Raw genomic sequence first — 13,578 nt, 5'->3', positions numbered from 1 at the left:
GGTGTTATTAGAGAGAGCTAAGACAACAACTGGTAATGGTGATGAAAGTTTGGGCTGAGGCTAAACAGAATAAACAGGACAGGGTACCGTGTAAAGGAACAGTCCAGCAGGCATCAGCTGTGCAGCTGAGTGATCATAAGGTCCAGTGAACAGCAATATGTGAGTCCGAGAGCAGATTAAATTGGTGCTTCAGCACAGCGAGCAGGAAGCACGGTTGTAGTTTGCGTGTGCTAGCAGATGGATCTTCGTGGTCGTCGCAACAGGAAGCCTGTTGAAACCACAGACGATTACGTCGGCAGACCAGTCGTGATGGATCGGCAGGGCTCCGTGTCGACTCTAGGAGGTCCCGTCCGGTTGACAGAGAGGTAGATAGCCAGGAGATGTGCTTGACTCAAGGCTAATTAGCCAACAACAACGTTCATATGGTTGCAGCTAGCTAGTTGCGATGATCAGGTGTTAAAGGTCCAGTGATTTAGTGATTCCGGCAGAAAATCCGATAGGTTCTGGGTCGATAACTCGCTGTGCAGACAGTGCAGACTGGCCGATAATAGTACAGACTAGAGCTGGCTGGTAGGTAGTGCAGGCCACGGACAATGGAGAAAAAGCCGCTAACGGTGGCTAATAGTGAGTAGCTAGTTAGCTGGTTAGCTGGCTACTCTCGTCCGGTAGACAGAGCGGTAGATAGCCGGGGCTAGCTCAAGGCTAAATGGTGCTACGGGGGCAGTGGTGATTAGCCTACAGCGACATCCATTCGGTTGCGGCTAGCTAGATCCGGTGTTAAGGTCCAGTGATTCAGTTATTCCGGCAGAAAATCTGATGTTCTGGGTGAAAACCGCTAACGGTGGCTAATAGCAAGTAGCCAGTTAGCTGGCTGGCTAGTTTCAACTGGAGATTCTAGATAAAGGTGAGTAAATAATAGAATCCGTTCCACATTGAGTGAGGCGGGTTGCAAGAAAGTATATTTAGTAGAAGGATGAAAAGTGTGATAGGGAAATATATACGTAAAATAAAATACAAAAAACTGGCTATTTACATGGACACACAAGAGAACACGACCGCACTGCTACGCTATCTTGTTAACTAATCATCAAGCGTTGAATGAGGTATGTTTGTGCCGGTCTACAACCAAAATATGTACTGTTGGGGCTGCTGGAGGACTTACACTGTACTAGTAGTAGCAGGTTTGTTATAAAGCTGGACGCCTGCTAGGGGAAGCTATTCCTCCGTAGACTTCTAGATGTCTCCACTCTCTGTCTGCAGAGATCATGTATCCATGGCTGTTTTGCCCAAATCATTTTACCACCTGCACCACGAGTAAAGTCCAGAGGGCTAATTTTAAACCACAGTGTAGGGAGAATAGGACAGTACTTGGAGGGGTTAAGCGGGGACAAGTTGATTATTAAAGAGTTAATGAATAGTCGCACGGGTGACTGGTGATGGACTTTCAAATGGCTAAATGATTCAAACGCTAACATGATTTTAACCTTTTGTTTGTCATACGTCCTCTTGCCTTAATCATTCTCTTGTCACTAATGTTTATTTCACTAATGCGGAGATGGGGGGGGGAGAGAAAGCGGTGGATTGTGGAAAATGGAGCGAGTATTAGCTGTCAGCGTGCTTTCATTAGAGGCTGGTAATGAATCAAAACAGACTGTGAAGGACAGCCGGCTAGAGAGCTGTGCGGCAGCAGCACGATAAACCTTAGCCTTTGATCGTGCTGTAAATGGTGAGTCATCACCAGCAGCACCTCATCCCCGCGCGCGCAAACACACTGGGGAAGAGAGAGGGAAGACTGCATTATACCTCCCTCCCTGGCTGGCTGACTGGCTGCCCCTCGACACACTACTTTAACATGTAAACACACACGCAGTAATATAGATTTATAACGAGATACAGTTTGATGCATACATAGACATCAGCTATAAAACGTCCCTTTTTTGATCTGGAAACGATCAGTCAAATGACTGTCATGGGGTTTACGTTATAGGCTAATTGCTGTAAGTAGGCTAAGAGCAGCAGCGCAATATTCTAGTGTATTGCTCGCTACTTGTTGTTCTGTGGGGTGAATTCCGGCATGCTATCTCCACCATGAGATTGATGTAATGCTGTGAATAGAGTGGTCTTGACGTGGCCAAATTGCCTCATCTCTTGTACTTGAAACATTACACCGGATGTTCCAGTAGCACATTCAAAAGTTGATTCTGACAGCTCCTTCTGGCAGAGAATCGTATCTCAGCAGGTGTGCATGCCCCCTCTCCTCCCTTGTATCCTTCAATCTCCTCGTCCTTCTCTATTCTATATTTCACTCTCCTCTCCTTCTCCACCCCACTGCTGCTCTGCAATGCTGACTAATTTCCCACTGCTACACGTGATGTCATTGCTCAGTGCTTGCCTGCAGACTCTGTGAGCCCTTTGCTGGCCCTTCTGCTGCTGTTCAGTCTCCATTCATTAGACTGGGAGCCTAAGCCTCCCGACTGACTCCCTACAGCTTGCCTACAGCCTCCCAGTCTAGTCTCCCACTCTTCATTAGTCCATGTCTGTCTGTCTCTAGCTATATCTCATATCTCTCTGTTGCGCTCTCTATTTCTGCTCCTAGAGCCTGCTTATAACCCCCCAATCTATCTCCCAGATCACTATTGATTAGTCTCTTCTCTCTCTGTCATTCTCTGTCTCCCTCTGACTCTGCCTCCACAGTTCAGTCAGTCAGTACGCTTAAATATAGGTTGAAAAGCCACATCAAATGTATGAAAAGTATTTTGAATTTGACCTTTGCCTGTGGAGAGCAGGCATTTGAATGAGCTGCACGGCAAGCGAAATGCTCTCTGTGCACACAAATGAATGGGTCCACAGAGCAGTCGGGCCTTGTCACGTTGAATAAGGTGAGATAATGATAGGGCCTTGCTGTGACTGTCTGAATGTAAAAATGATCACTGCATCTCCAGTTATCAATCTGTTTATTCAATCACTGGCGGGGGAAAGTCACTTGTGTGATTTGTCTTAATAACATGTAGGTTTTCTGACTGTCCTCAATTATATATATATATATTTTTTTATATATCCTGGAATTCTACCCTTAAAATCTGAGAGCGTAGCTCCGGTTGACTTATTTTGCAGAAGTAGAATGTGTATTGTCGCCGGGTGGCATTGTTGTCTTATAGTGTGTTTATTTGGAACTGCACGGCCTGTCAGAAACACTGATGCCCTGTGGGTGCTTGTTTTCAGGAGCCCTGCGACAGAATACGGCTCTCTGACCTACCTCAATCTATTCTGTCTTTCTGGTCCTGGCTCTTTTCATTTAATTAATTCACCAAATGTCTACATGCATCGTTGTCGATGAGGTTAATGAGGCATTGGATATTACCATTATTTTCCAGAGTTGGTGGTTGTGGTAATGGTTGTCAAAAATAAATGTCAATGGTACTAAGAAAATGTAAAAACACAAATGCACTGGCTTAATCTAATTCCATCTCTCTCTTTTCCCCCAGGTTTAAGTGGGCAGCCCGCAGACATCGACAAAAGAAAAGAAGTGTTCGGGCAGAACTTAATACCTCCGAAAAAGCCCAAAACATTTCTTCAATTAGTTTGGGAAGCATTACAAGACGTAACACTGATTATCCTGGAAGTGGCAGCCATAGTTTCATTAGGCCTTTCTTTCTATAGACCTCCAGATGCCGAACGAGAACGTAAGCAACACCTATTTACCTCTTCTACTTGATGCCTAGGCAGTAATGGAGGTAACTCAGTGGTTTTCTGACCATCCTGTGCTGGCTCTGATGTTTTCTTTTTAAATCGGAGCACTTCGGATTGGCCTGATAGTTTATAAACCACCTACAGTGACTTCAGAAAGTATTCACACCCTTTTTTTTTTGTTAACTATCTAAATAAAATGCCCCAAACATAATGCGTTGTATTCAGGACAAAGTTAATTCCTTTGCCACATTTTTTGCAGTTTTACTTTAGTGCCTTATTGCAAACGGGATGCCTGTTTGGAATATTTATATTCTGTACAGGCTTCCTTCTTTTCACTCTGTCATTTAGGTTAGTATTGTGGAGTAACTACAATGTTGATCAATCCTCAGTTTTCTCCTATCACAGCCATTAAACTCTGTAACTGTTTTAAAGTCACCATTGGCCTCATGGTGAAAATCCTGAGCGTTTTCCTTCCTCTCCGGAAACTGAGTTAGGAAAGACACCTGTATCTTTGTAGTGACTGGGTGTATTGATACACCATCCAAAGTGTAAAACTTCACCATGCTCAAAGAGATATATAATGTCTGCTTTTTTATTGTTATTTTACCCATCTACCAATAGGTGCCCTTCTTTGCGAGGCATTGGAAAACCTCCCTGGTCTTTGTGGTTGAATCTGTGTTTGAAATTCACTGCTCAACTGAGGGACCTTACAGATAATTGTATGTATGTATGGGGTACAGAGATGAGGTAGTCATTCAAATATCATATTAAACACTATTATTGCATACAGTGAGTCCATGCAACTTATTATGTGACTTGTTAAGCAAATCTTTACTTATTTAGGCTTGTCATAACAATGGGGTTGAATACTTATTGACTCAAGACATTTCAGCTTCTCATTTTTCATTTAATTTCTGAAAACATAATTCCCCTTTGACATTATGGAGTATTGTGTGTAGGCCAGTGACACAAAATCTCAATTGAATCATAAACAATTCCAGGCTGCAACACAACCAAATGTGGATGAAGTCAAGGGGTGTGAATACTTTCTGAAGGCACTGTAGGTGTCCAATGTACTGCACTGAGTAGTTGTATTTGTATTTGACTTAAATTCACTGCAGAGGGATAGTTTATTTAAAATAAATTCTGCAGCTGGGCCTATTTAATAACCATTTACATCAACATTTAAAGATATGTGTTCAGATTGTGTCTATTAGACACCTGGCGGTCTATCCCTGTAACCGTGTGCTTTGATCCGTATGCAGACTGTGGGAGCGCAGCTGGAGGGGTGGAGGACGATGGCGAGGCGGAGGCGGGCTGGATCGAGGGCGCCGCCATCCTGCTGTCGGTCGTCTGCGTGGTGCTGGTGACGGCGTTCAACGACTGGAGCAAAGAGAAGCAATTCCGTGGCTTGCAGAGCCGCATCGAACAAGAGCAGAAGTTTGCCGTTGTCCGCGGCGGCCAAGTCATCCAAATCCCCGTGGCTGAGATTGTGGTCGGTGACGTTGCACAAATAAAATACGGTAAGAGGCGTCTCTTGCTGCATCCCAAATGGCACCCTATTCCCTATATAAGAGCACTACTTTTGACCCGAGCCCGATGGGCCCACTACATAGGAAATAGGGTGACGTTTGGGACCCAATTATCTGTTATTGGCGAGGATGAATTGACCAGAGCGTGTAATGTTTTCTGCGTTCATCCACGTCTTTTGAATTCATAAAGGACTATTTATTCTCCTGTTTGTGTGTCCCAGGTGATCTCCTACCCTCGGACGGTATTCTTATTCAAGGAAATGATCTCAAAATCGACGAGAGCTCCCTCACGGGGGAGTCGGACCACGTCAAGAAAACGCTGGATAGAGACCCCATGCTGTTGTCAGGTAGCTGTCCTATTCTTGTTCTTCTGCCTTGTTTTATACTATGAAGCTCATGTGGTTGTAGTTCAGTTGCCAGGCCTAGATTTGTCCCCACCCCTAATAGTGGAATAAACAATTTTTGCAACTGGAATATAAGGCCTTTGATAGATGATCTTACTTTGTCTTGGAATGGGGTATGCAGGCAGTATCCAGCAATATTCTGAGCTGGAGTCCAGCAGTACTGTCAGGGATCGCGTTAACGTAGAATTCTGCAAAAAAGAACACACACAAAAAACGCATACCAAATATCTTGCTGCATTTTTTAAAACGCAGATCTGAAATGCTGCTTGTTGTAATTTCTGCTCGGTGTCAGACTGTTGTGCTTCAGTTGCACTTCTCCGCTCTGATGTGAATTCACAAATGGCTTTCTATCAGCAAACAGCGCTCTGACTGATGTGTAGCTACTTTTCTCTGGTACTTTTCTTGGTGTAGCCTACTTTTCTCAGGTAATATGCAATATGATGGTCTGCGTTTTGAAAATGCAGATTTCTGAACTCTAATACAACCCCTGACTGTGGACTTGATGGTGTAGGTCCAGGACTACTTGAGCACTGTGAAATATATAGACCTCTAAACCCTGTTTTTATTTTGCCGTCTGAGGGTATTGCTTGTCTTATCCCTAATACCATTTTATGAAAGCAAGTTGATCCTTTAATAAAATGGCACTTCCTTGGTCAGATCCCCAAGGAGGGGATTTAAAAAGTGCTTGTTTGCCTCTCCCAGCCCCCTGTGGTCTCACCTCCAAGAGAGCCTGTCTGCATTTAGTCTGCATCATCATCATCTTCCCACCCAGCTCAGACCAGCCCCTGCCTCTGTTCTGAGAGAGAAATACAGCCTAATTAACACAGGCATGGGGGAGCTCTTAATGCACTTCTTCCTCCCTCTCTGTCTCTGTGTCTCTCTCTCTCACTGTCTCTCTGTTCTCAGTCAGTTGTGGGCATTAAACTCTGGAGAAAGCTACTGTTGTGTTGTGGGGCTCATGTTCCCATTAATTCACTAAGGCTCACAATTGGCTTTTGATTAAAAGCTGGGAGTGTGCAAATGTGTTAGTGCTGTCATCCAGGACGAGTATTTGAGGCTTGACTTTGCTTTTGAAATGTAATTCCAAAACGTGATACACTTTATTAAGTTTGTATGCGCTCATATTTAGCTGTAAAAATAAGCCTACAGTTGTTCATATTTAGCTGTAAATAGGCCTACAGTTTTTCCCGTCAGATTTACTCACAATGACCACAGGCTCCCGAATCTGGACCCAGGACTGGAAACACCCAAATATTCCTTACTATCAGTACCAATTTATAGCAGACAAATGAAGCCGTGAGCAACAGAGCTAGGCAGGGCTGCCTGCACTTTCCATGTAATTGTAACGGGAATGTTGACGTCTGTAGCGTTAGCTAAGTAATAGTCAGGGAAACACCTGGCATTTACACTGTAGCATTAGCTAGGCGCCTGACTTTCTAGCCTACCTCACCCTACCTCTCCTCTCTATCTGCAGGCAGGCACAAACATCATGCTAATCTGTATCCCCCAGGTTTACTCACTTTACCACGGGAATCAACATCCAGGACTGCTAACACCCACATTCCCCACTCCCCATAGAATTGGACTATAATGGAAAATGTCTACATGGCTTTAGCTAAGTAATAGTAAGGAAAACCCTGGCAGAGGCCTATACAGTGTAAGCATCAGTTGTATGTCTATGGCGGCGCTACCTCACCCCGCCCTTATCTGTTTTCCCTCTGCAGGCACCCACGTCATGGAGGGCTCTGGCAAAATGCTGGTCACGGCCGTGGGTGAGAACTCTCAAACTGGAATAATCTTCGCTTTACTGGGCGCCTCGGAGGATGACGAGGATGACGAGGAGGAGAAGGAGGCCAAGAAGAAGGAGAAGAAGGAGAAGAGAAGTATGTTGACATTTGAGAGCGCGTGGAATCCATTCATGATTCACAGTGTGCAAGGCAGAGCATCATCTACAGTTCTCTCTACCCACGCTTTTTACAATTATTTTATTATGCCTTTGCCCGTTGCACAAAGAATGGAGTTTTTCTTTCAACAGTCTTTTGTTGAATTTCTATAGATGCAGTTGATGTGCAGAGAAGTGTGAGGAAGCGGAGTCAGACAGGTAGAGAATCAGTGGCGTCTGTCTGGGCTGTACACTGCAGCAGCACCACTACTCACTCACACAGCAGAGCAGACTGCACTGAGCTGACAGAGGAGAGTGAGAGAGGTTTGAACTAGAGCTAAGCTGAGGAAGGGCTGAGCACAGGTCAGGTCTCAGCTGTGGTGGAACTTATTTTGGGAGAGCTGCTGCTTCAATGGGAATAGTTAGCAAGGCTTTACTTTAGCACTTGCTGCCGTGTTCAATGCTGCTGTGCGTGTGAAGTCCACAGCCTTGTATTGAGTGCTTGCAGCTCACGATGCAGTATATGAGGTTAGGTGTTCGTTGTACATATAGCGCAGTGCTTTCTGGCATTCTTTGTTGAGCAATTGTAGTTCTATTCAATCAAGGCCGTGTGTGTGTGTACACTACAAGACCAAAAGTATGTGGACACCTGCTGGTCGAACATCTCATTCCAAAATCATGGTCATTAATATGGAGTTGTTCCCCCCTTTGCTGCCATAACAGCCTCCTCTCTTCTGGGAAGGCTTTCCACTAGATTCCGGAACATTGTTGTGGGGACTTGCTTCGATTCAGCCACAAAGAGCATTCGTGAGGTTGGGCACTGATGTTGGGCGATTAGGCCTGGCTCGCAGTCGGCGTTTCAATTCAACCCAAAGGTGTTCGATGGGGTTGAGGTCAGTGCTCTGTGCAGGCCAGTCAAGTTCTTCAACACTAATCTCGACAAACCATTTCTGTATGGACCGTGCACGGGGGTATTGTCATGCTGAAACAGAAAAGGGCCTTCTGTCATTGTATGCTGTAGCATTAAGATTTTACATCACTGGAACTAAGGGGCCTAGCCCGAACCATGAAAAACAGCCCCAGACCATTATTCCGTCTTCCACCAAACTTTACAGTTGGCACTATGCATTGGAGCAGGTGGCGTTCTCCTGGCATCCACCAAACCCAGATTTTACCGTTGGACTGCCAGATGGTGAAGCGTGACTTGTCACTCCAGAGCACTCGTTTCCACTGCTCCAGAGTCAATGGCGGCGAACTTTACACCACTCCAGCCGACGCTTGGCATTGCGCATGATGATCTTAGGCTTGTGTGCGGCTGCTCGGCCATGGGAACCCATTTCATGAAGCTCCCGACGAACAGTTCTTGTGTTGACATTGCTTTGAGGCAGTTTGGAATTCGGTAGTGAGTGTTGCAACCGAGGACAGACGATTTTTACACGCTTCAGCACTTGGCGGTCCCGTTCTGTGAGCTTGTGTGGCCTACCACTTCACGGCTGAGCCGTTGTTGCTCCTAGACGTTTCCACTTCACAATAACAGCACTTACAGTTGACCGGGCAGAAATTTGACGAACTGACTTGTTGGAAAGGTGGCATCCTATGACGGTGCCACGTTGAAAGTCACTGAGCCCTTTAGTAAGGCCATTCTACTGCCAATGTTTGTCTATGGAGATTGCATGGCGGTGTGCTCGATTTTATACACTTGTCAGCAACGGGTGCGGCTGAAATATCAGAATCCACTAATTTAAAGGGGTGTCTACATACTTTTATGTGTGCATACGTTTCGGTTTTGAAACAAGTTAATATACTATAGTAGGATGTGGATCAATTTATGTAGTTTATGGCTTTCGGTGTGTTTTGTGTATGATGAAAGTGGCTGGCTGTAGTTCTATCGTGTGTGTGTGTGTGTGTGTGTGGACCTGTTTGGTATGGGTAGAAATTACCTGTTGGCTGGAGGAGCTGATTTACAATTTGCATGTCATAATGCAACCCCAGCACTCATCTGTTTGGCTTCATAAAAATTATTGCCGTCTCTCACGGTATCAAATCAAAATGGGAGATTTTGATTTTAAGTTGGTGTTCAGAATTGCAGCTGTTTGCAAATTGCTTCCCAATAGGTGACTGACTCTGTTCTTCTCGATTTTGCTTTCCATCCACAGAGCAAGATGGAGCAGCCGAAAACCGCAAGAAAGGTGAGTCTAACAGGCCGGAGTTCTTTTCATTTCCTTTCGACTTGGTTGTGCGCTGCCACTGTACCTTGATCTGTTTCGCTCTATATTAATGCCATCTCCATAGCCCATTTAACAGTATTGGATTTTAGTTTAACCTTGACCTGTCGCTTAGCCTGGTGTCAGTAGTAGTAGCTTAACCAGTGTCAGGTTGTGTTTCCCCATGCTACTCTGTGGCCTTGTGGGTCAGAGCTTGCGTGCCGGTGACTGGTCCATTCATTGTCTGGTCTGGGCCAGCATGTTCCCTTCTCTCTCTCCTTTCTCCCTCTGTATCTCTCCCTCTGTCTCTCTCCCTCTGTCTCTCTCTCTCTCTCTCTCCCTCTTTTCCTTGTCCCTCTCCTGCACTGAGCGACAGGTGCTGTTGAATCCAGATCTGAGGAGCCCTGTAACCATCCTGAGGGAAGAGCATCTGCTTTTTGCCCTTCTAGCTTCTTTCTTTCTTTCTGTCTGTCTGTCCAATCTGAACCATTCATTCTATAGTACTCAGACCTTGTCAGCTATTCAGCGTCATGCTGTTGTACGACTATGAGACCCAGCTCTCTAAACTCCATTGTCACCCACTGTCTACAGAGCGGCAGCCATGCTGTTAGCTAGCCTGAGCCTGTTAATTGAGGTCCTGGTGGCGGTCCTTTGATTCTCTGTCTGCCAGGAGGGAGCAGAATAATCCCTCAGTCTGGGGTTACAGGCTGTGTAAATGCAGAACACACCACCCCAGAATAATCCCTCAGTCTGGGGTTACAGGCTGTGTAAATGCAGAACACACCACCCCAGAATAATCCCTCAGTCTGGGGTTACAGGCTGTGTAAATGCAGAACACACCACCCCAGAATAATCCCTCAGTCTGGGGTTACAGGCTGTGTAAATGCAGAACACACCACCCCAGAATAATCCCTCAGTCTGGGGTTACAGGCTGTGTAAATGCAGAACACACCACCTGGGAATATCATGGCACCCATCCTGTACACGCTGGCTGTGTGGCTCCTGGCATCAGCAAGGGATGAGCCTGGGGATAGACTCGACTGGCGATTCTATAACGACTGTTCAGTCAGTCAAGGGCTGGGAGAGAGACATACAGTATATAATGAGTGTTCAGTCAGTCCAGGGTTGGGAGAGAAAGACTGAGATGAAGCCGACACAGGTATCCTCCCCTGCAGTGCTAGCTCTGGCAGGGCCAGAGATAATGATTTTATCATTGGGAGAGATGGGTTAGAGATCAGCCCTGCTGGCCCGCCTGCCCGCTGTCGTCTTCTAGGTTACTTGGTCAGATGAGTCAAGGTGTCTGTTGGCATTGTCCAACCCGGGAGGGAGAGACTGAGGGAGAGACTGAGGGAGAGACTGAGGGAGAGACTGAGGGAGAGACTGAGGGAGAGACTGAGGGAGAGACTGAGGGAGAGACTGAGGGAGAGACTGAGGGAGAGACTGAGGGAGAGACTGAGGGAGAGACTGAGGGAGAGACTGAGGGAGAGACTGAGGGAGAGACTGAGGGAGAGACTGAGGGAGAGACTGAGGGAGAGACTGAGGGAGAGACTGAGGGAGAGACTGAGGGAGAGACTGAGGGAGAGACTGAGGGAGAGACTGAGGGAGAGACTGAGGAGAGACTGAGGAGAGACTGAGGAGAGACTGAGGGAGAGACTGAGGGAGAGACTGAGGGAGACTGAGGGAGACTGAGGGAGAGACTGAGGAGAGACTGAGGGAGAGACTGAGGGAGAGACTGAGGGAGAGACTGAGAGAGACTGAGGGAGAGACTGAGGGAGAGACTGAGGAGAGACTGAGGGAGAGACTGAGGGAGACTGAGGAGAGACTGAGGGAGAGACTGAGGGGGAGAGACTGAGGGAGAGACTGAGGGAGAGACTGAGGGAGAGACTGAGGGAGAGACTGAGGGAGAGACTGAGGGAGAGACTGAGGGAGAGACTGAGGGAGAGACTGAGGGAGAGACTGAGGGAGAGACTGAGGGAGAGACTGAGGGAGGGAGCCTTTAGAGGAATTGAAGTGGTGTCTGTCTGGCTACTGTAACAGTGGATTCCACAGATCCCAGGGCTGCTGCTCTCTGAGTGGGAATATGGTAATTTGATTAATTTTACATTTACATTTTAGTCATTTAGCAGATGCTCTTATTCAGAGCGACTTACAGTAAGTGAGTGCATACATTTTTTTATTTTTTCATACTGATTCCTACCAAAGCCTAATTACATTTTTGGACCGGACTCATAATTGCAATGACATTTAGCCCAAGTTCCCTTCAAAAGCACTCCTCTGCGAATCGAAGCCAAAGCCAAAATAAAACATTTGCAAAAAATATGGCACCCTCTCAAGTCTCTTTGAAAATCACTCCGTATTGAATCACACTAAAGGACTGGAGAGATGTAGCTACTTGCCATTGATTTTCCAACTTGCTTATCTCAACCCCACCCCCCTCAAGGCTTCTATGTCCAAAGTTTTTTTGCTTTAACAGTTGTGCAGTGACTTGCTTTTTTAAATGAACGTGCAAGAATTAGAAGGTAATCAGCTTGTGGTCAGTAGGCACGAAACAGGGAATGTTTTGAAATAGAAAAATTACAATGGGCCATTTGATTGTACGTTGTACCAAAAAACCCATAGTAAATCCTGTTTCAAAACCTTTGTTTGTGCTTCGTGCCTACTGAACATGAGCCAAGTAGGCAGAAAGGCAATGCTATTCTACTAGTGATGATTTTCCTTCCGAACTGGTAGCTCATTGATCAGCTAATTGGTTTGACAAACAATCCAGTTGATTAGAACTAAAGAATGAAAACCAGAAGCGTTCTCACCCTTAAGGGCTGGTAATTGAAACTGCAGTAGGAGTACCTCCATTCTGAATCAGTCCAACGTGTAAGTCAACGTCCCCTCTCCTCTCTCCCCCTCAGCTAAAGCCGCGGACGGAGCCGCCATGGAGATGCAGCCCCTCAACAGCGACGAAGTCGATACCGACGAGAAGAGGAAATCCAACTTGAAGGAGAAGAAGGAGAAGTCCGTTCTCCAGGGGAAGCTAACCAAATTAGCAGTCCAAATTGGCAAAGCTGGTCAGTGAACTTCTCTTTTTTCACTCTCTTGCTGTCGCTCTCTCTTTTGCTGTCTTCGCTCTCTCTCTCCCCCCTCGCTCTCATGCGGTCTCGCTCGCTCTCTTGCGGTCTCACTCGCTCTCTCCCGCCTCTCTCTCCCCCCTCTCTCTCTTGCGGTCTCGCTCTCCCTCTCCCCCCTCTCTCTCTTGCGGTCTCGCTCTCTCTCCCCCCTCTCTCTCTAGCGGTCTCGCTCTCCCTCTCCCCCCTCTCTCTCTAGCGGTCTCGCTCTCTCTCTCTAGCGGTCTCGCTCTCTCTCTCTAGCGGTCTCGCTCTCTCTCTCTAGCGGTCTCGCTCTCTCTCTCTAGCGGTCTCGCTCTCTCTCTCTAGCGGTCTCGCTCTCTCTCTTGCAGTCTTGCGCTCTCTCTCGCAGTCTCGCGCTCTCTCTCTTGCGGTCTCGCGGTCTCCGCGCTCTCTCTCTTGCGGTCTCGCGGTCTCCCCCCTCTCTCTTGCGGTCTCGGTCTCCCCCCTCTCTCTTGCGGTCTCGGTCTCCCCCATCTCTCTTGCGGTCTCGGTCTCTCTCTCTCTTGCGGTCTCGCTCTCTCTCTTGCGGTCTCGCTCTCTCTCTCGCTCTCTCTCTTGCGGTCTCGCTCTCTTTCTCCTCGCTCTCTCCCGCGGTCTCTCTCTCTCCCCCCCTCTCTCGCGTCTCGCTCCTACCCCCTCTCGCGGTCTCGCTCTCTCTCTCCCGCGGTCTCGCTCTCTCTCCCCCCTCTCTCGCGGTCTCGCTCTCTCTCTCCCCCCTCTCTTCGCGTCTCGCTCTCTCTCTCGCTC

General features: G+C 47.1%; 1 protein-coding gene across 7 annotated transcripts in view; it reads left to right on the top strand.

Annotated features, from left to right (window-relative positions):
- Positions 1-13,578, top strand: part of LOC121549909 (plasma membrane calcium-transporting ATPase 1-like) — a 65,969-nt gene that overhangs the window by 20,452 nt on the left and 31,939 nt on the right. For 4 of the 7 annotated variants that reach the window (XM_041861911.2, XM_041861884.2, XM_041861894.2 and 1 more), the window contains exons 3-9: positions 3,486-3,683; positions 4,956-5,213; positions 5,444-5,569; positions 7,351-7,509; positions 7,683-7,727; positions 9,665-9,697; positions 12,616-12,771. In XM_041861911.2, coding sequence (XP_041717845.2) covers positions 3,486-3,683; positions 4,956-5,213; positions 5,444-5,569; positions 7,351-7,509; positions 7,683-7,727; positions 9,665-9,697; positions 12,616-12,771 — 975 coding nt within the window. The remainder of the gene's footprint in view (positions 1-3,485; positions 3,684-4,955; positions 5,214-5,443; positions 5,570-7,350; positions 7,510-7,682; positions 7,728-9,664; positions 9,698-12,615; positions 12,772-13,578) is intronic. The other 3 variants (XM_041861919.2, XM_041861902.2, XM_041861927.2) reach the window with 1 other exon arrangement.

Source organism: Coregonus clupeaformis, chromosome 2 (genome assembly GCF_020615455.1).
Source record: "Coregonus clupeaformis isolate EN_2021a chromosome 2, ASM2061545v1, whole genome shotgun sequence".
Lineage (NCBI taxonomy): Eukaryota > Metazoa > Chordata > Actinopteri > Salmoniformes > Salmonidae > Coregonus > Coregonus clupeaformis.
This window is presented reverse-complemented; position numbering and strand designations above follow the sequence as displayed.